The 23782-nt window shown below is 54.6% G+C and overlaps 3 protein-coding genes across 4 annotated transcripts; 1 reads left to right on the forward strand and 2 right to left on the reverse strand.

Annotated features, from left to right (window-relative positions):
* The first annotated feature begins 2184 nt into the window (after positions 1-2184).
* Positions 2185-5044, forward strand: SPSB2 (splA/ryanodine receptor domain and SOCS box containing 2). Its single transcript, XM_033223026.1, is given in 4 exon segments — positions 2185-2316; positions 2562-3309; positions 4227-4272; positions 4274-5044. Coding segments are annotated over 3 exon segments (789 nt in total). The 5' UTR covers positions 2185-2316; positions 2562-2645; the 3' UTR covers positions 4353-5044.
* TPI1 (triosephosphate isomerase 1) lies at positions 4724-8728 on the reverse strand. Its single transcript, XM_033223025.1, has 7 exons — positions 7890-8728; positions 6576-6699; positions 6373-6457; positions 6166-6298; positions 5774-5859; positions 5419-5506; positions 4724-5290 (listed from the first exon to the last, which is right to left on the reverse strand). Exons 1-7 carry the CDS (start codon positions 8113-8115, stop codon positions 5172-5174), a joined length of 861 nt encoding a protein of 286 aa, XP_033078916.1. The 5' UTR covers positions 8116-8728; the 3' UTR covers positions 4724-5171.
* Positions 8729-8924: 196 nt separating this feature from the next.
* On the reverse strand, positions 8925-23776 carry USP5 (ubiquitin specific peptidase 5). 2 transcript variants are annotated; one of them, XM_033223005.1, is made up of 20 exons: positions 23491-23776; positions 20281-20406; positions 19994-20060; positions 19666-19799; positions 19367-19512; positions 18921-19105; positions 18105-18199; positions 17209-17402; positions 16286-16357; positions 15600-15687; positions 15347-15472; positions 14734-14887; positions 14221-14395; positions 13309-13397; positions 12563-12685; positions 11893-12036; positions 11671-11816; positions 10680-10833; positions 10307-10391; positions 8925-9586 (listed from the first exon to the last, which is right to left on the reverse strand). In XM_033223005.1, the coding sequence occupies exons 1-20, from the start codon at positions 23599-23601 to the stop codon at positions 9493-9495; spliced, it is 2508 nt and encodes an 835-aa protein (XP_033078896.1). In that variant the 5' UTR covers positions 23602-23776; the 3' UTR covers positions 8925-9492. The 2 variants fall into 2 exon arrangements, with proteins under 2 accessions (XP_033078896.1, XP_033078895.1); XM_033223004.1 differs by having other exon boundaries at positions 12494-12685.
* Positions 23777-23782: the final 6 nt, after the last annotated feature.

A 23782-nucleotide genomic window follows, 5' to 3' on the forward strand; every position in this document is an offset into this window, starting at 1 on the left:
AGGCGGGCAGCTCACGAGGTCAGGAGTTCGAGACCAGCCTGGCCAACATAGCGAAACCCCATCTCTACTAAAAATATAAAAATTAGCCGGGCATGGTGGCATGCACCTGTAGTCCCAGCTACTTGGGAGGCTGAGGCAGGAGAATCACTTGAACCCAGGAGGCGGAAGTGAGCCGAGATCATGCCACTGAACTCCAGCCTGGGCATCAGAGCAAGACTCCATCTCAAAAAAAAAAAAAAAAAAAGATTCAGCCCAGTGTGAAGGTGTGAACCCTTTCTAGGACATGAAAAGATTCAGCCCAGGTGTGATCCTCTTCTAGGACATGCTCCTTTCCTAACTGCTTGAACCCCAGATAGAAGTCCTATTCTTTTTACTTCTATAGTACTTTCTTTATATCTCCATAATTTTATTTACTATTAATACATGATACATTGTTTTATAAAAGTATTTGTAACCTCCTTAAGGATTCACTGCTTAATCTCCAGTGCTTAGCACAAATCATTAAATGCGAACCAGAAACTGTTCCAAATGTGTTAGTTACATCTATAACCTCCTTGGATCCTCACCAGCAACCCCATGCAATAGATACTAATGTGATCTCTGTCTTACAGAGGAAGAAACAGGCACAAGGAGGTTCAGTAATTTGCCCAAGATCATACACACAGTGGCCTTCAGGTATTCATGAATGGGGAGTCTGGTTCCACAGTTACCATGTTTGCCATTATATTATATTGCCTCCTTATAGTGTCGACACTGTAAGCACATTGACATCTACGCTCGTTGAGTGCATACCATGTACCCAGCTCTGTGCTACATGTTTTACCTGGATTATTTCAACTGCACAACAACCCTGTGAGGTAACTACCATCATTGCTCCCATTTTACATAACAGAAAACTATAGAAATCTGGGGCTGGGCGTAGTGGCTCATGCCTGAAATCCCAGCACTTTGGGAGACCCTGTCTCTAAAAAAATTTTTTTTTGGCTGGAAGTGGTGGCTCACCCCTGTAATCTCAGCATTTTGGGAGGCCGAGGCGGGCAGATCACAAAGTCAGGAGTTCGAGACCAGCCTGGCCAACATGGCAAAACCCTGTCTCTACTAAAAATACAAAAAATAGCCAGGCATAGTGGTGGGCGCCTGTAATCCCAGCTACTCAGGAGGCTGAGGCAGGAGAATCGCTTGAACTTGGGAGACGGAGGTTGCAGTGAGCCGAGATCGTGCCGCTGCCCTCCAGCCTGGGCAATAAAAGCAAGACTCCATCTCAAAAAAATAAAAATAAAAATAAGTTTTAAAAAATTAGCTGGGCGTGGGAGCACATGCTTGTAGTCCCAGCTACTTGGGAGGCTGAGGTAGGAAGATCACTTGAGCCCAGGAGGTCAAGGCTGCAGTGGGCTGTGATGGTGCCACTGCACTCCAGCCTGGGTGACAGCAAGACCCTGTCTCAAAAAAAAAAAAAAAGGAGAAATCTGGCAACTTCCCCGAGATCACACAGTTAACTAGTGGCACAGCTTCACTCAAACTCCAAGTCTCAGCCAGGACACTCTACCAAATGAGATCAACGGCTCAGTAATGGATTGGCATCCAGTATGAAGACTGGACCAGCAGGGAAAACTATGATGCGTACAGCCCAGAGCCTGAAGCAGATTTCACAGCCTCAGAGGTGGCACAGGCTGACTCAAAACCCGAGGCAGACAGGGACCAACCCAGAAACAGTGACCCAGAATCACAGGGAAATAGAAATGGGAGTCAGCACAATGAAGCCCCTCCTTGACCCCATGCTCCTTATCCTCAGGGTCGCAGGAGTTAGTTGCTCAGGCGGTTCAAAGGTCTTGACGGTGAACACCATCCCCAGGGATTCCCGAGGCGGTGATGCCATCAAAGCGTTAATTCTGAGCTGGGCCTGCCCGGGTGCGGACTCTGCCCCAGGGAGAGAAGGGTTAATCGCCCCGGGCCTTCGCCGTGGGGGCGGGGCTTCGGGGAGGGTCACAGCCCGGGGCTGAGACTCGAGGTTTACCGCCCGGGATGGGCTCCAGGGGGCGGGGCATGCTCCCCGCGGCTGCGGCGGGTAGAAAGGTAACTGCCCCTGAAGGGGCGGGGCCATACAGGGGCGCGGCCTCGGGCTGCACAACCCGGGGCGGCGATGAGAGGGTTAACGCCCCGGAGGGCCCTGGCGGGGCGGGGCCGCGGGGCGAGCGGGGCCCGAGGGAGGTGCTGGGGGCGGAAGCGGCAGGCAGTTTGCGCCCTGCGCGCCTCGGCTTTTTTCCGCCCCGCTCTTCCAGAGGCCCGGTGACTTCCTGGGCTGGGAAGCCAACCGAGGTTCGGGGGCAGCGGCGAGGTCTCGGGGCGAGTAAGGCGGATGGTCCCTGCTGAGGCCCAAAGAGGGTCTCGGGCGACCTGCGTCAGATGGGGCGAGGGCAGATGAGGGGTCCGGGAGCTTTGGGGCAGCGAGGAAGGATGAGCGGGCCAGTTGGCAAACTTGGGTGAAAGGATGGGGTGCCTGCGTGACGACCCCCCGCCAGGATTCTGCTCCTCACACCCCTTTTCTCCCAACTCCCTTCCAGGCCAATCTCAAACTGGAGCTCAACTTTTAGAAAAGAGACACCCCAGCAAGCCTCTTTCGGGGAGTCCTATAGCTCCTCACCTCCATGGGCGAGACAGCCCTGGCGGGGGGCAGCAGCAGCACCCCCACCCCACAGGCCCTGTACCCTGACGTCTCCTGTCCCGAGGGCTTGGAAGAGCTGCTGTCTGCACCCCCTCCTGACCGGGGGGCCCAACGACACCACGGTTGGAACCCCATAGACTGTTCAGAGAACAGCGAGGTCAAGGAAGGAGGGTTGTACTTTGAGCGGCGGCCCCTGGCCCAGAGCACTGATGGTGTCCGGGGTAAGAGGGGCTATTCAAGAGGCCTGCAAGCCTGGGAGATCAGCTGGCCCCTAGAGCAGAGGGGCCCGTATGCCGTGGTGGGCGTGGCCACGGCCCGCGCCCCGCTGCAGACTAAGCACCACTCGGCGCTGCTGGGCAGCAACAGCGAGTCGTGGGGCTGGGACATCGGGCGGGGGAAGCTGTACCATCAGAGCAAGGGGCCCGGAGCGCCCCAGTATCCAGCGGTAACTCAGGGTGAGCAGCTGGAGGTGCCAGAGAGGCTGCTGGTGGTTCTGGACATGGAGGAGGGAATTCTGGGCTACGCTCTTGGGAGCACCTACCTGGGGACAGCCTTCTGGGGACTGAAGGGCAGGACCCTCTATCCGGCAGTAAGCGCTGTCTGGGACCAGTGCCAGGTCCGCATCCGCTACCTGGGCGAAAGGAGAGGTGAAGCCTGGGGCAGATGTGGGGAGAACTTTCTGTCCCTGGTGGCAGCGGTTTGGGATGGAAACTCTTCTGACAAGAGCAGAGGGGATGGACCTTTATCCAGCCTGTCTCTTACCTCTGTTCAGTGCTGGGAAAGGCTAGGGGTCTTTACAGCTGTTATTTAATCCAACAGCAATAGAGGTGAAACGGGCTTGAGAAAGCAACTTTCTCAAGTTTTCTTGGTCAATAATTGGTGAACCTTCAGAATGGAGGGAGGCACTCCAGGGATGAGAGAATTCAGGAGATACCAACCCCTGAGCAAGAGGCGCAAAGGGTTGGGTACTGGGTTTGATGTACAGGTCCACAAGGAGGAGGACAGGCAGAGCCAGGTACCCAGGGTGTATATCAGATTCTCTGGGCTCTGACCTGTCTCTGTGCCACATACCCACTTCCTTCCTCAGCCAAATCTCAGAATGGAGACACTGGGGCCCTGGACACCAGGGAGGAGAGCAGTGGAGGAGGCAAGGCCTTAGGGTGGGGCAGCAGGGGAGGAGCCTTCCCAGGAACTGACTGGGGCCAGGGCTTGGAGCTGCTCTCTGCAGTTGTGTGAGCTGTAGAGTGGACGGCCATCCTTCCTCACCTCAGCCCCAGCTCCCAAGCCTCTGGAATCAAAGCCTGGGCCAGCTCCACCACAGTCAGAGCCACCTTGGCCTGTCACTTAGAGGGCCTTAGCCGGCGTTTCACCCCAGCTCTGACTAGGGATGTGTGAAATCTTAACTGGGAGGCAGAACTTCAGGGTATCTCAGATTCCCCTTTCAGCCAAGGTGGGCACACTCAAAGCAGGAAAGCAGAAAGGCATCTGGGCAGGACCCTGTCGTTTGAGGACGTCTGACTGGTGGCTGCACCCATACTCGCATTCCCCTCCTTCTCTCCCCCAGCGGAGCCACACTCTCTTCTGCACCTGAGCCGCCTGTGTGTGCTACACCCTGGGAGATATCCGGCTCGGCCAGGTATCTGCCCTGCCCTTGCCCCCTGCCATGAAACGTTACCTGCTCTACCAGTGAGCCCTGTGATACCACAGACTGTGCTGAGGCCTTGCCACCACTCCTCCCCTTGGAGAGGTGGGGAGGCACTGCTAGCCTAGACCAGCTATTGAAAGCTGGTGAGGCTGGGCCCCTACCCCAACCCAAGCTCTGAGGAAATCAACAGCCCCAGAGCTGCTCAGAGGAAGAGAGGGAGCCGGCATTCAAGCCTATGACAGTTTGCTACGCAAAACGTTTTTTTTCTAGTAAAAATAGTAAGAGGTACTATTACAGAAACCTGTTCTTGGTTTTGTTTTTTTTTTTTTTTTTTTTTTTTTGCACAAAGGATCATTTATATAGCTGCCTCAAAAAGGAAGATTATCTGGGCAAGTCCAGTGAAGGCAGACAGACCACAAGACCTCGTGCCAGGTGTTTATTCCCTCACATGTGGGTGGTTCACGTACACAGCACACAGGCATGGGCACCATGGGAGAGGGCAGCACTCCTGCCTTCTGAGGGGAGGATCTTGGCCTCATTGTGTAAGAAGGGAGAGGATGGTTTCTCTCCTGCCCTCACTAGGGCCTTGGGAACCCAGGAGCAAATCCCACCCCTTCCACCTCTCAGCCAAGGAGAAGCCACCTTGGTGACATTTAGTTCCAAGCATTATAGTAAGTGGAGAAGGGATTGGGCTGGTCCCAACCATTACAGGGTGAAGATAGTAAAGGAAGGTACAATTTGGATGAGGCCACAGGAAGGAGCAGGTGACACCATCAGAAGCATGTGCAGGGGAGGGGCAGTTACTGGGCTTCTGGGCTGCTTAGTCCCTGGCTTGGCAGGAAGGGTAGGGAAGACGGATGGGGCTCATTGTTTGGCATTGATGATGTCCACGAATTCGGGCTTGAGGGAAGCACCGCCCACAAGGAAACCATCCACGTCAGGCTGGCTGGCCAGCTCCTTGCAGGTTGCCCCAGTCACAGAGCCTGGGAAGGGAGCAGAACAAGGGTTTGGTCAAGAATGAGATGAGTATACCCCATCCCCACCTCCATGTCCGAGGGCTCAGTCTAGTCCTCAGCCCACTCCCCCTCAGCCAGGAACCAAAGCCACTCACCTCCATAAATGATACGGGTGCTCTGAGCCACTGCTTCAGAGACGTTGGACTTAAGCCATCCTCGGAGCTTCTCGTGTACTTCCTGGGCCTAGAACAAGAAGCTGGACTAAGTAAGACCTTTTCTGTCTAAGAGGAAAAATCACTGGCACCAGTGGACACTTAGTGTGGTTTCTGACTGAGTCAGAGTACCAGGGCTCCGATCCAAGCCAGGCCCTGGACTGGATGCCCTTGCACAAGTCACTGTCTCTGGGCCCAAGGTCTCCGTCTTTTTGAAATAAGGGGTTGCCCAAGATGGTGTCTGTCCAAACCTACTGAGGCAGGCTGGGATGAGGGCAGGGCTGCTGGGCTCGGTTACCTGTTGGGGTGTTGCAGTCTTGCCAGTACCAATGGCCCACACCGGCTCATAGGCCAGGACAACCTTGCTCCAGTCTTTCACATTATCTGCAGGGCACAGATCACAGATGGAGGGAAGGGTGAACAAGAAAGACCTCTCTAGCCAGGGTCTCCAGGAGTATGAAGAACGGTGGCCTACTGCCCCCTGGTGGACACTGGGGGATTTCCAGGTGGCATCTACCTTGGGGGCTGGAGAAGTGATAGGATTAGGCCCCAAGCAAGGATTCTCACTCCCCCTCCCCCCTTTCCTTTTCTGGATCAGCATGGGGACCAAGACAGGCTCCAGGGCCTGACCCTACCCTCTGAGTCTCTGTGGCCCTGGTTAGGCTCAAAGGTCCCTTTTTCCAGAGGTACCTGCGATGACCTTTGTCTGCTCGAAAACAACCTTCTCAGTGATGCCAGCTTCCCTTTCATCTAGCTTCTCCCCAATACAGGCGATTACTCCGAGTCCCTCAGCCAGAGCATGGGCCACTTTCTGCCCAATCAGCTGTTGAGAAACAGACTTGGTGAGACATCCTTCTTGGAAAAAGACATCCCTTATCTTCTCTCTTGGCTACTAACCTCATCTGACTCCCCAAAGACATGCCTTCTCTCTGAGTGCCCCAGGACCACCCACGTGGCTCCGCAGTCTTTGATCATGCCAGGGCTAAAGGAAGAGATGAAGCCAAGGTTCAGCAGGGAGCCCATCCTGTGGCTTTCCCCTCAAAGCCACAGGGGAAGTGTGAGGGAAGGGTCCCACACACCCCTCTCCACCTCGATCTCACCTGATCTCCCCAGTAAAGGCCCCATTAGTCACTTTGTAGCAGTTCTGTGCAGCCACAGCAATCTTGGGATCTAGCTTCTGCCGGGCGAAGTCGATATAGGCAGTGGGGGGAGCACAAACCACTTCTGAGGGCAAGATGGTACCACAGGGGGATGAGACTAAAGAAAGCCTTCCTTCCCCACAATTCCTAACCGGTGCCTGGAGCCCCCCAGCCCTCACCCTCTTCTTGGTTCTGCTCTCCTCCCCTTTTCACCCCAGCAAGATGACCTCTGTCCACTTTCCAGCCCAGGCTGGGTCTGCACTCAGCTCGAAGAGCCTTCCAGATACCCCTGAGAGGCCACGGCCCTCGCCCTGCCCTCTGCTCTTTTAACAGCTGTGGCTCCAATTTCCTCGAGCTATTCTGGGCATAGGCACCTCACAGACTCAGCATTCTCTAGGGGCCAACTCTGCTTCCCTTCTAAAATAGCCCATCCTCACCTCCCCTTTGCAAGGCAAGGATCTGTAGCAAAAGGAGAGGGGCCAACTCCTGGGATTTGTATTGGGGCCTCTGGGGAATGAACGAGAAGGGGATGCCTCTTTGGATCAGGCCCGTGGTTCTCCGATTTTGGTGGAGGGAGGAAGGAGGATGGAGGAGAGCATCCTTTGCCCGTGGGTGGTAGAGAGCTAACTGACTCAGAGGCCTTGCGCTTTGCCGTTTCCAGGTTGGGGAAGGCGGTAGCATGGCTCCTCACTCCCAAATCGCTCAGGCTGTTTGGCACCGGCTCGGTCCCTTCAGTGGAAGGCGGGAGTCGCACAGGTTGCCGAAGGGAAGGGGTCAGATCTGGGGGCTCAGCGACCCCGAGCAGCTCGGCGCGGGGACCCGGACGCCAGCAAGGAGGGGGAGGAGTCCGGGGCTACGTGCTGCGGCGCACGGCGCGGGAGGCCAAGGGGCAGGTAGCGGGAAGCCCACGCGGCCCAGCCTCCTCCCCCACCCCGGGGGCTGCGGCCAGCCTCCCCTGGTCTCCCGCAGAGCCTCGGGTTCCGCTCCTAACCCGTCGCCTGGCGGACACAGCCCCAGTGCGCGCCCCAGGGCCACCTTCCTCCAGAAGACCCAAAACGTCCTTACCTGCCCCACGGTAGAAGGGGCATCATGTGCTCCGCCCTGCCCCCTCGACGCACCGACGGGGCTGCGGCTGCCAGGCCCCTGCCCGGACCCCAGCGGCCCTCGTGCCACAGCCCTGCATCATCAGGTCCGCGCGGACACCGGCCTCGAGGCCTCGGGAGAGGACGCTGCCACTCCCGCCCCGGCCCCGGCCCCTCCTCGGCGAGGGCTTACCGGTGTCGGCCGGCACCTTGGCCGCGTTCAGAGTGCCGATGAGCTCCCCCAGATTCTGCTTCCGCCCGTTCATCTTCCAGTTCCCCCCAACGAAGAACTTCCTGGAAGGCGCCATGGCGATGGAGCCGAGACGCTGAAGGTCAGTGTCTGCGCGCAGCCGCGGCCACTGCCCGCTTATATAGAGCGCCGCGAAGTGGAACTCCGCCTCCTCGCCGTCCTCCGCCATGGCCCGCCCGGTCCCCCGGAGCCCTGCCCACCGCCCGCCCTCCTGCAGCCGCCCCGGCCGCCGCCCCGTGTTGCACTGTTCCGACGTTCCCCCTTCTTGTGGCAACGTTCTAGGCGCGTCGGGGGCTCGGTCGCCTCCACTTCGATTGAGGGGCTTTCGGGACAAGGCGAGACCTGTGAGCTCCGGCGCTCAGGGGAACCCTCGCTTGGCGACTTGAGTCCCCCACGGGGCCAGAAGTGGTTCAGCGGAGCTAGCTGGTGGCAACTTGGCCGTAACCCAAATCGCCTACTGCGGCAGAGAGGGCCCCTCTCCAACTATGGGATAGACAACCTCCTTCCCCCATCGGAGCAGCTCGTGCCCGACTACTGAGCAGGCACCCTTGTACCCAGGGAGTCTACCTGAGTCAAAACTTGCGGGACAAATGCAGGGTTCACAGCGGGAGGGGCGGCCCAGAGGGACATAGGCCACCAGGAGTATCCCAACCCTCGCCCCGGCTGGCAAGGCCTGGCAGGAACTGTAGGGACTGAGTCCCAGACTGAAGCCAGCTAGCCACCAGGGATATTTGGGAAATACTCGGACTCCTCTGTGACTAGAGAAGGGCTCTTCACTCCATCTTTCCTTGGCTTTGTGTGGGCACTTAGTCACTCTACACCTCCCCACCCAACCCCAATTTTCCTAGAGCTCTAGAACGAGTGAAAAGTGGAGACTTGCCTTTGCGGGGGAGGGGGCCAGAGTTAGGAGCTTTCTGAAACGTCCTCCTGCTAACCCCGGGAAGGTAAGCCTCTCCCAAGGTATCAAACAGGACACAATTTAGCAGTTGTACTTTTATTCACATCGTGTTTTGGCATTTTCCAGAGAAGGACAAGGAAGAGACGGGGCGGGGGAAAGACTGAGGCAGGAGGGCAAGGGGGGGGTCCCTATTTCCCTCACATCCCTCCTTGACCAACCACACAGGGGCAAACAAAGGGGGAGGGAGGCACAGGTGCTCACTCGCCTGGGAGAGGGCACACAAAGCTACACCCACGCGCACAAATGAGACCCCTCCCTCCACACCAGGGGGCTGGGCAGGGCGACAGAGAAGCAGAGCACTGTGGATTCCGAGGGCAGGGGAAGAAACAAAGTCTCCTTACAAACAGGTGGACGGCCCCTCCCGTCCCCATCCTGCTCCATCCCCAGAGTCTATCGCTGGCCCTCTGCTCTGCCTGGCCATTCTCCCACAGCCTCGCCATTCTCCCACAGCCTCCAGCTTCTTCCCTGCTGCCGGGGACAAAAGGAAAAAGGGTACAGAGCAGAGGGGCTCAAGTCCATCCCTCAGCCCCTCTCCCTCATGCCAGCTGGTCTTCCCCTGCCCCCATTGGTGAGGGGTGAGGCAGGCTCTTAGCTGGCCACTCTCTGGTAGAAGTAGATGTAGCCCAGGTCCTTGGGCGGCTTCTCAGAGGCACACACTTTCTGGTCATTGTAGATCACCCATCTGGGAAAGTGGGGAAAACAGACAACGATGAACAAACTGGGAATTCCAAGTGTCATATGTAGTCTCTCAGCCGTGGCCCCTGGAAGTGCTCTCCACATTCTCTGCCCGTACCCCAAATCCACAGCCCAGCCACCACCTGCCGTAAGGGAGCTTCACAACCTAAAGGGTCGCGGCCGTTATTATGTCTTCAGATCCTCCAGTACCTCTGCAACCACCCCCAACCCATTCCAGGGAGGCAGGGGTTGGTAAACTTTTTCTGAAAAGGGCCAGATAGTATTTGAGGTTCTGCAGGCCCTCTCTGGTCTCTGACACGACTCAACTTTCCTGCCGCAGCGTGAAAACAGGCACAAACAATACAAGTGTGTTCGAGTTCCAGTGAAACTTTATTTACAAAGGCAGGGCTCCTGGCCAGGCGCGGTGGCTCATGCCTGTAATCCTAGCACTTTGGGAGGCCGAGGCAGAAGAATCACTTGAGCTCAGGAGTTCAAGACCGGCCTGGGCAACATAGTGAGATCCCATCTCTAGTTTAAAAAAAAGCTGGTGGCCAGATCTAGCCCTTGGGCCAATCACTGCTGCAAGACCTTCTGTCACTCTCTGGCACTTTATGTCCCCACCAGGCAGTCCCTTCACCTTCTCCCATAGCTATCCCAAGGACTTCCAGATGGCCCTCCTCATTCCCACCACCATTCTCCATTCAAAACGCACATGGCCAGCACTCACCTGCCTTCCTTCTTGATGTGGCAGACGTAGTGACCACACATGGTCGAGGTGCCCATGTGACTAATGAAGGCAAAGAGCTGATACTCTAGAGAAGGAGAGAGGGGGTCAGAGAAGGAAACAGAAGAGGAATGCTTGAGTGATAGTCCAAAGATACAGACAATAGCTCAGACTTAGGACAAAAGTTTCAGGGAATGTGAGGCAGGTACTGGGCCAGAGCCTGTCTCCATGTCAGAGAACCCCACCCTCAGATGCCACGTTGAGGTGGAGGGAAGCCCCTGACCCCTGAGAAGGGCAGAGCTGCCTGAATGAGGGATCTGGTGTAGCAGACTGACCAGATTCCACCAGGCCTGTCCTGCTTCCCGGGGACACTCACTTCCAGGACCATCCCGGACTTTAGGTCCCACTGGCACAGACTCGGAGATGGAGTCGGCAGCTGAGCGGCCCTCTGAGATGTCCATGGCAGCTTCAGCATCCAGGTCATCAATATGACTGAAGATCCAGTCCACAGCCCGTTCTAAACTATTGTTCTTGGAGAGGAAGGAAGCATTACTTATTTTTTTTTTTTTTTTTTGAGACAGTCTCGCTCTGTCGCCCAGACTGGAGTGCAGTGAGGCAATCTCAGCTCCGCTCACTGCAAGCTCTGCCTCCCAGGTTCACGCCATTCTCCTGCCTTAGCCTCCCAATTAGCTGGGACTACAGGTGCTCGCCACCACGCCTGGCTAATGTTTTGGTTTTTTTTGAGATGGAGTTTCGCTCTTGTTGCCCAGGCTGGAGTACAGTGGCGCGATCTTGGCTCACCACAACCTCCACTTCCCAGGTTCAAGTGATCTGCCTGCCTCAGCCTTCTCGAGTAGCTGGGATTACAGGTATGCGCCACCATGCCCAGCTAATTTTGTGTTTTTAGTAGAGATGGAGTTCCATGTTGGTCAGGCTGGTCCCGAACTCCCGACCTCAGGTGATCCACCCGCCTCGGCCTCCCAAAGTGCTGGGATTACAGGCGTGAGCCATCGTGTCCGGCCAATTTTCTGTATTTTTTAGTAGAGATGGGGTTTCACCGTGTTAGCCAGGATGATCTCGATCTCCTGACCTCGTGATCCGCCCGCCTTGACCTCCCAAAGTGCTGGGATTACAGGCGTGAGCCACCGTGCCCAGCCACAGAGAAGCATTACTTTTTCTAACAAGTTCTGGGGCAAAAAAGCCAGCAGTAAATGCAGGCCTCAGCTCCTTCATCCCAGTCACAAAAGAGTGGTGCCCAGCCTTGGCCAGACCACACCTGTTGTCTTCGGTCTTGCTCAAGGATGGCCCCTCACTGCCCCCCACTTCTTCCCCACTGGCCCCATGTCCTTAGCTGGGGCAGCCCATACCGTGGCCCGCAGCGCTTTCAAGGCCTGGTCCCGGGAGAAGCCCATGGAGACAATGGTGGTCACACAGTCCTCGGGAGGGGGGTCGGCTGCTGCACTTGTGGAGCCCGGCCCGCTAGACCCAGGCAGGATGAGGGGGTTCGCAAAATCTGTGGATGTGAAGGGGTTGATTTGTTTGGGGGAGGATGGAGGCCCTGCCCCACCCTGCTCCCCACCCCAGGCTACCTGGATCATCCATGTGTGACATGACCCAGTTCATGGCGGCCTCGGCCCCGCTGTTGCCCGTGTAGTAGACAGCTTTGCGGCAGGCGTCCATGGGGAAGCCCATCTCCACCAACTGGATGACGACTGATTCATCCAGCACGGGCGCTGCAGTGGGGATTGTGGGTATAGGGACCGACTGACGGGCCACTGTTTGCTCCTCCTCCCTCCCACAGGCCAGGACCCAGCCCTCTTCCAATCACCCATTCCATGCATTTTTCTCCCACGGATTGGCACCTTTATCCCAAAACTAAAATGACCACACAATTGTCATGTGGGTCCCTGCCCACTCTCACAGAATGGGCTCTGTTTCTGGAGCATGATACCCCCACCCTACCCAAACCAGGGAGGTAACAAGGGCAGAGAGGTCATTAGCTGGTACTGTTGCCATCCACACCCAGAAGGTGGCTGGGAGTGCTCTGGTGAGGCCCCATGTCCATCAAAGAGGGCAGAGGAAATTTGAAAGGGAGGACAGGAGAAACACAAAGGACAGGGGCAGGGGATGCAAGGCAGAGAGGCCCCCATCAGCACGGGAGAGAGACAGGCAGGAAGAAGAGTCACTAACATGTCGGAGAGGAGAAGTGAGGGGAGCAGAAGGAGTCTTCGTCTTCGTTGCCATAGAAACCAAGGCTACCTTTGGGCTCATCCGGAGTGACCAGGGGTGGGGCAATGTCTGGCAGCTCCTCCTCTCCAGGCTGCAGCCCTGTGCCCCTCAACTGGGAGATGTCGAGCTCCTCTGGCATCTCGATGGACACATCTGTGGGAAAAGGGTCACCTCAGCAGCTCCCGGAGGCCTACCTGGAAAGTGATTCGGGAACCTCAATCCCCTGCCCCCTATGTCAGAACTGCTCTGTAAAGAGGAGCTGCTAAAAGCACGGCACCCATCTTAGGGTTCCCAGTATAAGACAAATAATACTAAGCCTGCGAGTCAGGAGGCCAGGATGCTGGTCCTACATCTACCACAAATAAGCTATGAACAGGGCAGGGGGCCTAGAACTTGTGAGACAGAATGATTTTATACTCCTGTGAGTCTCAACTTCCTTATCTAGAAAATGAAGGTACATCATGAGTTCTCAAATGACAGTCAGGGACCTGTAAGACTCACGAGAATTAACTGTTTCAAGATTAGCAAAATGAAAACATCTTACCAATTATTAAAAAAAACTACAAAAATCACTTTTGGTTGTAAATCACACCTATAGCAATCAAAGAAGTCTTTTAATATTTTTAGTTAGTGCTTTCAAACTAGATACATTTTGAAACACTGGAGGTGACTTTTTTTCCCCTTTCAGAGGAAACAGAAACACTAGTTTATATGTGTTAAAGCCCCTTCTTTTTCTAGCATTTTCTGCGTAACCTCCCTCATTCCAGCAGCCATACCCAGTTTCTTGGGCACCCAGTCTAAGCCGAAGGTGAACTTCTTGATCTGGATGACCAGGTAGTCAGGGAATGAGGCAAATCGTGTGGTCCTAGGGAAGAGAGAATGTGCTGGTACCCAGAGAATGCCCAGGGTTTTCCTCTCCTGAAATTCCCACCTGGGGTTCAGCCCCTCATGGATGGAAGTCCCAATAACCCAGAAGATCCTCCATATTCTTCTCTTCCCCTGGGCAGCTGTCTAATGCCTGTCCTCAGCCAACAAGGAGCAGTAGAGGCCAGAAGGAAGGCTGTGAGCAAAAAAAAAAAACGCCCAGGCGTGGTGGCTCATGCCTGCAATTCCAGCACTTTGGGAGGCCAGGGCAGGATGACTGCTTGAGCCCAGGAGTTAGAGACCAACCTGGGCAACACAGTGAGACCCTGTCTCTATTTAAAGAAAAGAAGAAAAAGCCACACGCAGAGGAAGAGCTGTTTCACTGACAGGAGCAGCAAAAGGTTGAGTAGCTGACTCCCCAAGACCAAAGCCCTTTCTCAGGTCTCACGCCCGTACCAGGTGCCAATGGGCAGGCACAAAGTGGGGCTATTTGCTGGAAATCCAAATTCTGCCCACAGCTGATCCTAAGTGCCTGTGCTCCGCCATGACTGAGGGGGAGTGAAGAGAGGCTACGCTACAAAGAGACCCTGTGTCGCAGGAGAAGAGGGAGTGGTTAGGCCAGGACAAGGTGACAGATGCAGTCAGCACCTGTGTCTCCCCCTACCAGGGCCCCTTGGTTCCATGAGGGCCAGATTACCAGCCCAACGGATTCAGCCCTGAGATTCCAACCACAAAGGGATGAAAGAACAGGGAAGAGGCAGAAATATCCTCTGGGATGGCTCTGCCATAGACCCACAGCCTCAGGCCCCAACCAGAGGACTTACTTGACAGCTACTGACTTGGCCTGCAGGGCCGTGCTCCAGAAGTCATCCACCTGCTCAGGGGCCCCGTAGGCCTCCAGGCAAGAGCTGAAGGGCACCTGGGCCCGAACCAGTTCTGGCAGTGGCATCTTCTCCTCTTCGGCTTGCCGCTTCTTCTCCTCGTACTCCAGAAGCTCCTCTGGTGACAGAATGGGTTGGTGGATCCTTCAGAGTATGCTGCTGCTTTCCCTTCTTAGCCTCTCCCTACTGGCTCTGTGTCCATAGTTCAGTTCCTCTACCCTTCCAAGGCACCCCTGACACATGTCCAGTATGTCTCGCCTCTGTTTCCACGCAGCTCTGCTAACAAGCTGAGAGTCCACTGGGCGAGGTGAACCCTATCTACTCCTGGTGGCCCAGACTGGAACCTTGGTGGTAGAGCAAGGCATTCCATGGACCCTGCTCCCATCAGGTGCCCAAGCATTCCTCCTGGACCTTAGCCTCCCACCGTGCCAAGGCCTTGCTGACGGAGCAGCCTACCTTTGTTAAGGGCTGCATCCATGGGCACAGGCAGCTGCATGATGTAGTCAACTCGCTGGGTGTACTTCACCTTCTCTGTGGCCAGGCACTTAATCTTTTCCTCCACCAAGAAGCGGAACACTTCATTCGGGTTTTCAGAGCTCCGGCAATTCCTCTATGGGAAAGAGGCAGGGTAGGGAGGTCTGGGCAGCCAGGGAACAGAATGGGGCCTGAAAGGTTCATGGGAGAGTCAGGGAGACAAGGCAGACTACCACTCAGAACTCAGGGACACAAGAGCAGAGCAGAAACCTTCCCTAATTCACCAACCCCTCCCCATTTCTGGCCCCATCCCTGCACTGAGGGACTGTGCTGGAACGCCTGTATTTTTCTTTATGAGCAGTAAGTATTCTCACGTCATTGTCTTTGAGCGCAATCTGAAATGAGCTTCGAGCCCATCAAGGGTAAGGATCATCACCTTCACTATCCTCCTTAGGTGCAAATACTGCTCACAGGGACATAGACCGTAGGGATTCAGGAATGGGACTGGGTTGGGGCTGACAGAGGGAGAAATGGGCAGGAAGGAGAGCGAGTAAACTGCAGGAAAATGAGGGTGTGCCATCTTCCCAGCCCTTACCTCCACCATGTTGATAAGGTGAAGGAAGAACTCCTGGGCATCCTGCTGCCGGTTGGTGGAGAATTCAGGGTGGCCCTTGCCGATGAGGGCCTTGAACATCCGAGGGGCAATGCCGTCTTGAACTTCCTGGCAAGAGTCAGGGCAGGGACTCAGCTGGGGCTCAGTGGTCATCCAGGGGCCTTCTTTAGACATCTCCCAGACCTCAGCTTCCCCAGAGTCCCAGGGCCTGAAAGGGACAGAGTCCTAGACGCACCTTCTGTTCTGGCACCCGCTCCCCATCGCCCGACTCTGGTACTGGCTTGGAATACTCCCCGGAGAGAAGGCCATGGCCCAGCTTGGCCCTGCGTTAATATCCAAGAAAACATTTCACTTCAGTCAACTAACGACCCTGTATGTCCCCAACTCAACCCCCTGCTCGTGGCTCTCCCTAGCTAACTCTTGACAATGTGAAAAACCTTAGATTCCATAGGAACCCAGCTCAAGACAGACAACACACCCAGAGGACAGTCACCCGAATACTCCTAATAGGCCAGGGGTGGCCATGCATGGTGGCTCACGCCTGTAATCCCAGCAATTTGGGAGGCCGAGGTGGGCAGACCACGAGGTCAGGAGATCGAGACCATCCTGGCCAACATGATGAAACCCCATCTCTATTAAAAATATTTTAAAAATTAGCTGGGTGTGGTGGCGGGCACCTGTTGTCCCAGCTACTTGGGAGGCTGAGGCAGGAGAATCACTTGAACCCAGGAGGCAGAGGTTGTAGTGAGCTGAGATCGAGCCACTGCACTCCAGACTGGCAACAAAGCAAGACTCCGTCTCAAAAAAAAAAAAAAACAAAGGCCAGGGGTTAAAGTGCTGTGCCCCCTAGGTGGTCATGGAGGAGGAAGGTATACGGCCATGACTCTCAACAGCTTTCCTATATAGGACCTGGTTACATACACCTGGGTGCTGAAGTCCTGGGTAGGGTCCGTCGGGGCATTCTGGAAGATCTTCTCCAGCTTATCCACATACCTAAAAGTCAAGGAAAGGACGGTTGGAGGGGCTCTGGCCTGAGCTCTGAGGAAAGGGAAGGGAACAAAAACATTTACTAATTCTGTGAATGGGCTCCCCTCAAGAGTGGGGAGTGGCTGTGGGTGAGCCTTGGAGTCGCTTCTCTCCAGCAACCTGCCTGTTCTCCCCTTCTCAACTATGTCCAATGTGCAAGCACGCTGGGCGGCATAGGAGCCAGGGAGGGGGAAGGCAGCCTTGGATTAGGACAAGTGCAGTTCACGTTCTATTAGACAGCACTTGTTGACGTTCTGAGCGTTCACATTCTAATTGTTCCCCAAATTCAAAAGTAAACTCATTTCTGCTGAGAACCTGCCTTTCTTCTTAGTGTACCAAGCCCCCTTCCTCCCCAAGTGCTACATGTCCATGTTAGGTGCTCATCTGAGGTCACCGGCCTAAAATAAAGACCATCTGCTAACCCTTGAGTCTGTCAGAAGGCCACAGAGCCCTGGGACCTGGCAGTCTGCACTATCAGTGGGGTTTGTGTGTTGGGGTGCTGGTGGTGCAGCTCCCTAACTTGCTCCCCTTACAGCATGTCAGCCAGAGTGTGACAGGAATTATTCTTTTTTTTTTTAAAGAGAAGACAGGGTCTCACTATGTTGCCCAGGCTGGTCTCAACCTCCTGGGTTCAAGCGATTCTCCCATCTTGGCCTCCCAAAGTCCTGGGATTACAGGTATGGGCCAACACACCTAGGCGATAGGAACTACTCTAAGATTAGAATCAAACACAGAGGTGCCGAGGGCAGCTGAAGGAGGAGTATGCCCAGAGGGTGCTGACCAGGAGGGGGCCTGGGGAAGGAGAGGGCACTACTCACTTCCTCTGGAAGTCAGGGATGCTGAAGAGCACCTGGACCACGGAGTTGAGGTAGCAGCTGTTACCCAGGTTCTGGATGCCTGTGTAGCCAGGCCCAAATAGGGGCTTGAGTGGCACACCCGACTCCTGGATCAGCTCCCATTCACCAATCCGCTGGTTCATGTCTATCTCCAACTCAGTCATCGTCTTGTCTGTCTGTGTGAGAAGGGGCACTTCAGACTGAGTGAGAAACTCAACCCTGTAGTTTTTACCTTGATCTCTCACTGAATCTAGGATGACACCCGACTGTGGCCTAGAATTTGTGGAATTACAGGCTCAAACATGGGAGGCATGTTGAGTATCATCCGGTTCAAGTTCTGGAAGGTCATACACAATTGTCCCAGAGGCCCTTTAGTCACCAGGGCCTCTGCTTGAATGAGGAATAAAAATTCCTTTTACCTGAAATGTTTTTCCCATCCTTAAGTTACCCCTAACCTCCTTCGCATTGTCACTGAAGCATCGTTTCCTCAGGGAAATGTCCCTGATCCCTAAACTAGGCCAGGTCACCCTGCTGTTAATTACTGTAGTACCCTCCGTCTGTCTTTCATAGTACCCACCACAGTTTGCAACTGTTCGCTTATTTATCTGGGAATGTGACTGATGTCTGCCTTTTCTTCTAGAGTAGAATTCTTGTAAGCAAAAACCACATACGTCTTATTCACACAGCATCCAGCACATAGGAGGTACTCAGTACTATTCACTGAATACATGAGTTTAGATATTTAAAAGAAGCCCGTGTATCTTGGTGATGGGGTTAACTGGAAGATTTCTCCGAAACCCTACCTCAGCCTTAGGCGAAGAGGAGGGGGCCTCACAGGGGCAGGAAGTAGAAGAGGCTGAAGTTGAAGGAGGTCTCACCTTCTGCATCTTCAGCATGTCAATGCCGAAGTGGGACAGGTGCTCAGCCAGGCTGGGGTCCAGGACCATATCATCCTCATCGTATGAGTACACGTCTAGAGCAGGAGGCAGGAAGAGAATCATGGGAAGTGGCTCAGGACTAGCCTGGCCACCATCCCATCCCTTGCCCAGAAGGAACTTGAGGGGACAGGAGGACAGCCAGTAAGGTCCACCCTCTTGGTTCCCTTGAATGTGAGTGAGGTCATGGCCCTTCTGGGACTGACTGTCAGGGAAGATAGACGAAACAGGGTGAGGATTGGAATTAACTGTGATTCTGTTTCTACCCGTGTAGGATGAGGTAAGACAGGCTTGATAGGAAAGGGATGAGGATTTGAGTGGGGAGTAATCAAAAATTTAGTCTCATCTGCAGTATTTTCCTTTTTTGAGACAGGGTCTCTGTAGCCCAGGCTGGAGTCCAGTGGTGCAATCACAGCTCACTGCAGCCTCAACCTCCTGGGTGCTCAAGCAATCCTCCTGCCTCAGCCCCCTGGGTAGCTGAGAGTACAGGCAGGAGCTACCACACCCAGCCAATTTTTCTTTTTTTGTGTGTGTAGAGATGAGGTCTCCCTATGTTACCCAGGCTGGTCTCGAACTCCTGGGTTCAAGTGATCCTCCTGCCTTGGCCTCCCAAAGTGTTGGGATTGCAAACATGAGCCACTGCACCTATTTTCCTTTCTTATCAAGATAATGCATTCATGTATTATACATGTCACATGAAATTACTAACAAATGAAATACATTTAAGCATGAGAGTGGCTGGAGGAGGGGAGGCTGTACCAGCTCCATCAGGGGTGATGGTGCCCAGCTTGACAGCTAATGGGTAGCCTGTCTCCCGGTAGTGCTCCACAGCGTGGTTGTTGCCCCCACTGCCGTCGAAGTAGCGTCGCCCACAGAGGATGGAGCCATCCGTCAGGTTGAGCCACAGGTTCTCTCTCATGTCACACTTAGAGCACTTCCAGCCACTAACCCAAGGAGAAGAGAATCAGTGGAAATGCGGGTCGGGGATTTGTGGGAGTGGCAGAGAGAGGGGGCTCTGCAGGCCCCCTGCCAATCCAAGCTCTCTCTCTCCTCTCCTCTCCTCTGGCCATCCCCATGTCTTGTTCATTTCCAAGTTTCCCTTCCTGTCCTGCTTCCTACCCTCTCTCCCACCAGATCCCCCAGAAAAGTGGTCTCCATGTCCTTGCTCTGGGAGTGATGCCCGAGGCAGAGGGGCCAGGCCTCACCAGGGAGGGATTCGAGCAGGGTTGTCCAACTGCTTGAGGCTGAAGGCATGCTTAGACACCTGCCGTACTTCCCCATCCCATGCCTGCACCTCCTGCTTGCGGGAGGCTGAGTCAGCTGACAGTAGAGCCTCCACTGCACTGGTCACCTGGGGAAGCAGAGGGTCAGAGGCAGTACCCAACCCCCTGCCCCACATGCCCCTCTTCCCCTTGGCCTTCAGCTTTGTCAGTGCTTGCCTCAGACATCACTACCCTGGCCCATCTTGCTCTAGAATCTTGGGTAGCGTGGGAGGGAGTCATACCCGATCTCTGACAATGTCAGGCAGTCCCCCCAATCCATCCCGGGCAATCTCCAGGTAATCTGGCAAAATGACAATCTTCACATCCTCGTCTAATTCAAACTTCTCCTCGCTAAGGTCAAACCCGCCTTCAACACCTGGAAGGACAGGGAAAGAGAGGGAGAGTAGAGCAATGACTACAGGTCAGCGTCCCTCCTCCGATCCAGTCCTCACTTGCCCCATCCAGAGATCTAGGGCCATCAATCAGGTCCACTCTTTGGGGCTTTCCTGGTGCTGCTGAGAGCCAGAAAGACCAGCTCAGGCAGAAGAATAGAACTGCAGTGGTGCTCACCAATAGCCAGCCGCGTGGGCTTCTTCCGGGGTGGGTCTCCAGTGCCTGTAGTAGGGTCCTCCTCTTTCTGCAAAGAAGCAGGAAGGGCTGGATCAGCAATGAGCATGAGCGAAGGAACAAGTGGGGAGGAGGGACGGGAGGAGGTAGTGGTTCATCTCAGAATAAAGCTAAAAAACATCTGTGCCAAGCTTTAATGACACAAAAGTAGGTAAAAAAAGAAACTGAGTCCAATAGTAGGTCAGAATGGAACAGAATGTACCCAGGCCTTGCCCCAGCCCTGTCCCTACCAGACGCCGGGTCCGCCGGAGGTGCAAGTAGACTCGCTGGCCGGTCTTATTGAAATGTCTCTCCACATACTGTTTCCCGAAGCCCAGAAATGTGTTCATACAGATGTAGAGGCCCCCCTCAGACTCCTGCAGGACAAGAGGTAAGGGTGAAAACACGAGGAGGTGATGAAGCCTGGTCAGGTGAGGAAACCAAAACCTGGAGTCAGAAACCGCTGGGTTCCAGAAGACATGTTCTGTCCTCTAACACTGTGTGGCCCCTGGCAAGTTATTTAGCCTTTTAGGACCTGAGACATAGCTAAGATTCTCCCCATTTCCTCCCATGGCTTTGATAACAACCAACAAGGGCATCAGGGGGCTGAGGAACACCAGCTCATCTTCGCCATTCAACCCCAGTCTCCATTTATCTTTCCACCTGCTCCTTCTTGGGCTTTGGAGCTCTTTCATCAATCACAGAGGACTTCCTTCACCTCCTTCCTGGGGCTAACAGATCCAGAAAGTCAATGGGGATCAAATATTGTGGGCTTCCAGTGCTGGAGATGACATTCAAGGGGAAAAGGGTCCCTCCGTAGGAGAGGAAAGACTTTCATGTCAGACACTGAACCCAAACCAGGGACACCTAAGACAAACCCTATCTGATTTCCATGATTCCGAAAACCTTCCAGACCGGAGGAGCCGAGATTCCAGCACCTGAACAGTATATCTGATCTGAGTGTGCTAGCAAGCAAAAATACCTTTCCTTTAAAAAAAAAAAATTTATTTTAGAGATGGGGTCTCACTCTGTCACCCAGGCTGGAGTGCAGTGGCACAATCAGAGGTCCCTGCAGCCTCAACCTCCCAGGCTCAAGTGATCCTTCTGCTTCAGTCTCCAAAGAAGCTGTGACTACAGGCACACATCACCATGCCTGGATTTTTTTCTTTTTTTAGAGATGGAGTCTCACTACGTTGCTTAGGCTGGTCTTTAACTTGTGGCCTTGAACAATTCTTCCACCCTGGCTTCCCAGAGTGCTGGGATTACAACGGTGAGACTAAACATCCAGCCAAAAACACCTTTCCTTTACCACACTCTACCAGGTAGTCAAACCCTGGTCCACACTGTGAGTCTTCTCCCTCCTCTCCTGCTGAAGTGTGGCTCCAGGGAAACAATGACTTGTTAGGGACTCACAGCTAAACCTGCACCCCATCTGGCAGGGTCATGAAGTCCAGCATTCTATAGCCACCACCCTCTCTCCTCTGCCTCCCCTCTGACCAATAAGATCCCTGCTGAAGTCCCAACAATCACCAATCTCAAAGCCATCCCCTTGTGACAACAATCTCGCAACACTTGCTGAGATAGCTAGAACGCACATAACCATGAAAACAGGGACAAATGGGTGTCCACCCAGAAACACAGCTGAGAAGGGGATGGGCTTCCCCCAAAGCTGGCCAAGTTTTCCGGTGCCTTTGTAAAGAGTGATGGAGAAAGTGGAGAAGGAAATTGGGGAAAATAAGGGTCTTCCCTCAGATCCAAGGCTTTGAGCAACAACAGGCATCCTCTTCCAGGAATAAAAGTTTCGGTGGCCTTGAACATTTCTCTGCTGTGATATGAAAAATAGCGCACTAAGGTAGTTCTCGGTCCCATAGATTGCTCTGTACCACCTCCTAGAACAGTGTGTACTGCAAGTTCATGAACAAATAGAGCATTTCTCACCAGGGAGGTCAACTAAGCTTTCTACTATGAACCCAATTTGAAGGTAACCAAATATGTTGGAAGTTGGTTAGCAAAGAACTAGGGCACATTGAAAATCTCTTGACTTGGGGTGAAAGAGGGAAAGTGTCAGAAGATTACAAAAACCCTTTTTGGATTATTCAAAGCCATTACTAAGGAGAGAGACAGGAGTGAATGTAAGTGTAAAGAGGGGCCCACTGACTTCTACCATCTGCTGGTAATTTAAAAAAACCTTTCCCTCCTGGGAAGACTGTGGGCGCTCTGAAGTGATTAAACTCCTCTGTTGGAAATTAAAGATGCTGATTTCACCAAGGATTGGGAACCCTGGAGCTCTGCTCTGCGCAGTCCTCTTTTACCTCTGCCAAAGCCAGACTTCAGAGAAGCAGCACATTGTCTGAGGCCCAGATCAAAGCCTAGTAAACCAAGCAAACCACAAATCACAGTGATGATCCTGAACTGGGCCTCACATCATGCCATTCTACTCAGTACTGGTGATGCAGTAATGAAGGCTTTCCACTCTGACTTGCAGTTTTCAGGCCATGAGCTGGTCTGGCAGAATACCCTGGGCAGGGCCCAGCAGCTTGAGGGGAGGGGTGGTGAGGGGGGCGGATCCCAACCAAGCTGCTGCCTTCTCAGTTCAGGCCCCAAAGGGCCTCCGCTTGAGGGTGACACAGGAAGGCAGAACTGCAGGAAGGGAGGTACCAGGTGGAGCCTGCAAAACGTGAAGCATGGTGTGGGAGGTGGCTTTGTGTAACTAGCCAAGAGTGGGAGCGGGATGGGAAAGAGGCCTTAGCATCCTCTAAGAAAGAAACCACCACTCTAGGAATACTTTAAAAGGGGTTATCTCAGCTGTCTGTGATAGGCTGGGGGCGGGGGAAGGGTGGGGGCTGCGGCCATTGCTCACTTCAAAGGAGAAACGACTAGAGCTTTCCTCTCCTCTTTCCTCCCCTCCCCGCCCCCTGTCCGTTTTAACCACAGGGTGAAGGCTCTCTAGCTCTTCCTTTCTCAGAACCGGACTTCTTGAGAGCCCATTCCCCGACTATTAACCACCTAGGAACTGCGGTCCCCACCCCACAACTCCAACCCCGGCCGAGAACAGTGGGGAGTCGCCCCCATCACTCCCACACGAGACTACAAAACCCGGAGAGCCGTGCGCGGCAGACAAGGCCGACTGCCAGGTTTTCTCAAGGGCCCACCTGGGGGATGTAGTCCGACGGTCTGGCTGCGCCCCTAGCTTAGAACGGCAACAAGGGCAGTGAACGACTACAATGCCCACAGTGCTCCACGAGGCGGGGAGCTGACGAGGTGAGCGCGGCGGCTTCCGGGGGCGGTAGTCACAAGACAGCCGCAGTTAATGAAAGGCAACGGCAGAGTGGAGCGTGGGAGACTACAAGTCCCATGGTGCATCGCAGGGAGGCGGTAGCCCAAGCCTTGCAGGCCCCAGCGGAATGACCAGGGCGATGGAAGGCAGTCGTGCTCGTTGCGGGCGTGGGGAATGGGCTTACCGGCGTGTCGAAAGAGAAGGCGCACTCGTCTTTGTGGACCCGGTCTCCAGCCTTAGGGACCCGGATCGTCGGTAATACTGACAGCAGCGCCTCCTCACTCAGCTCCGCCATGACACCGGCAGCAGCTTCTCCACACACCGCCGCTCCCACCGTTCCTAGTCTCCGCCCCTGTCCCTGCTGTCCAATGAGCGCCACTCGTTAGGAGCATGCGCCGCGGGGACGACGCGCGAGAATGGCAGTTGGACACAGCCTGCCTGCCGGTGCTCCGCCCTTGCCCCGCGCTTGACCGACG

The sequence above is a fragment of the Trachypithecus francoisi genome, unplaced genomic scaffold (assembly GCF_009764315.1).
Source record: "Trachypithecus francoisi isolate TF-2019V2 unplaced genomic scaffold, Tfra_2.0 Lachesis_group11, whole genome shotgun sequence".
Taxonomy (NCBI): domain Eukaryota; kingdom Metazoa; phylum Chordata; class Mammalia; order Primates; family Cercopithecidae; genus Trachypithecus; species Trachypithecus francoisi.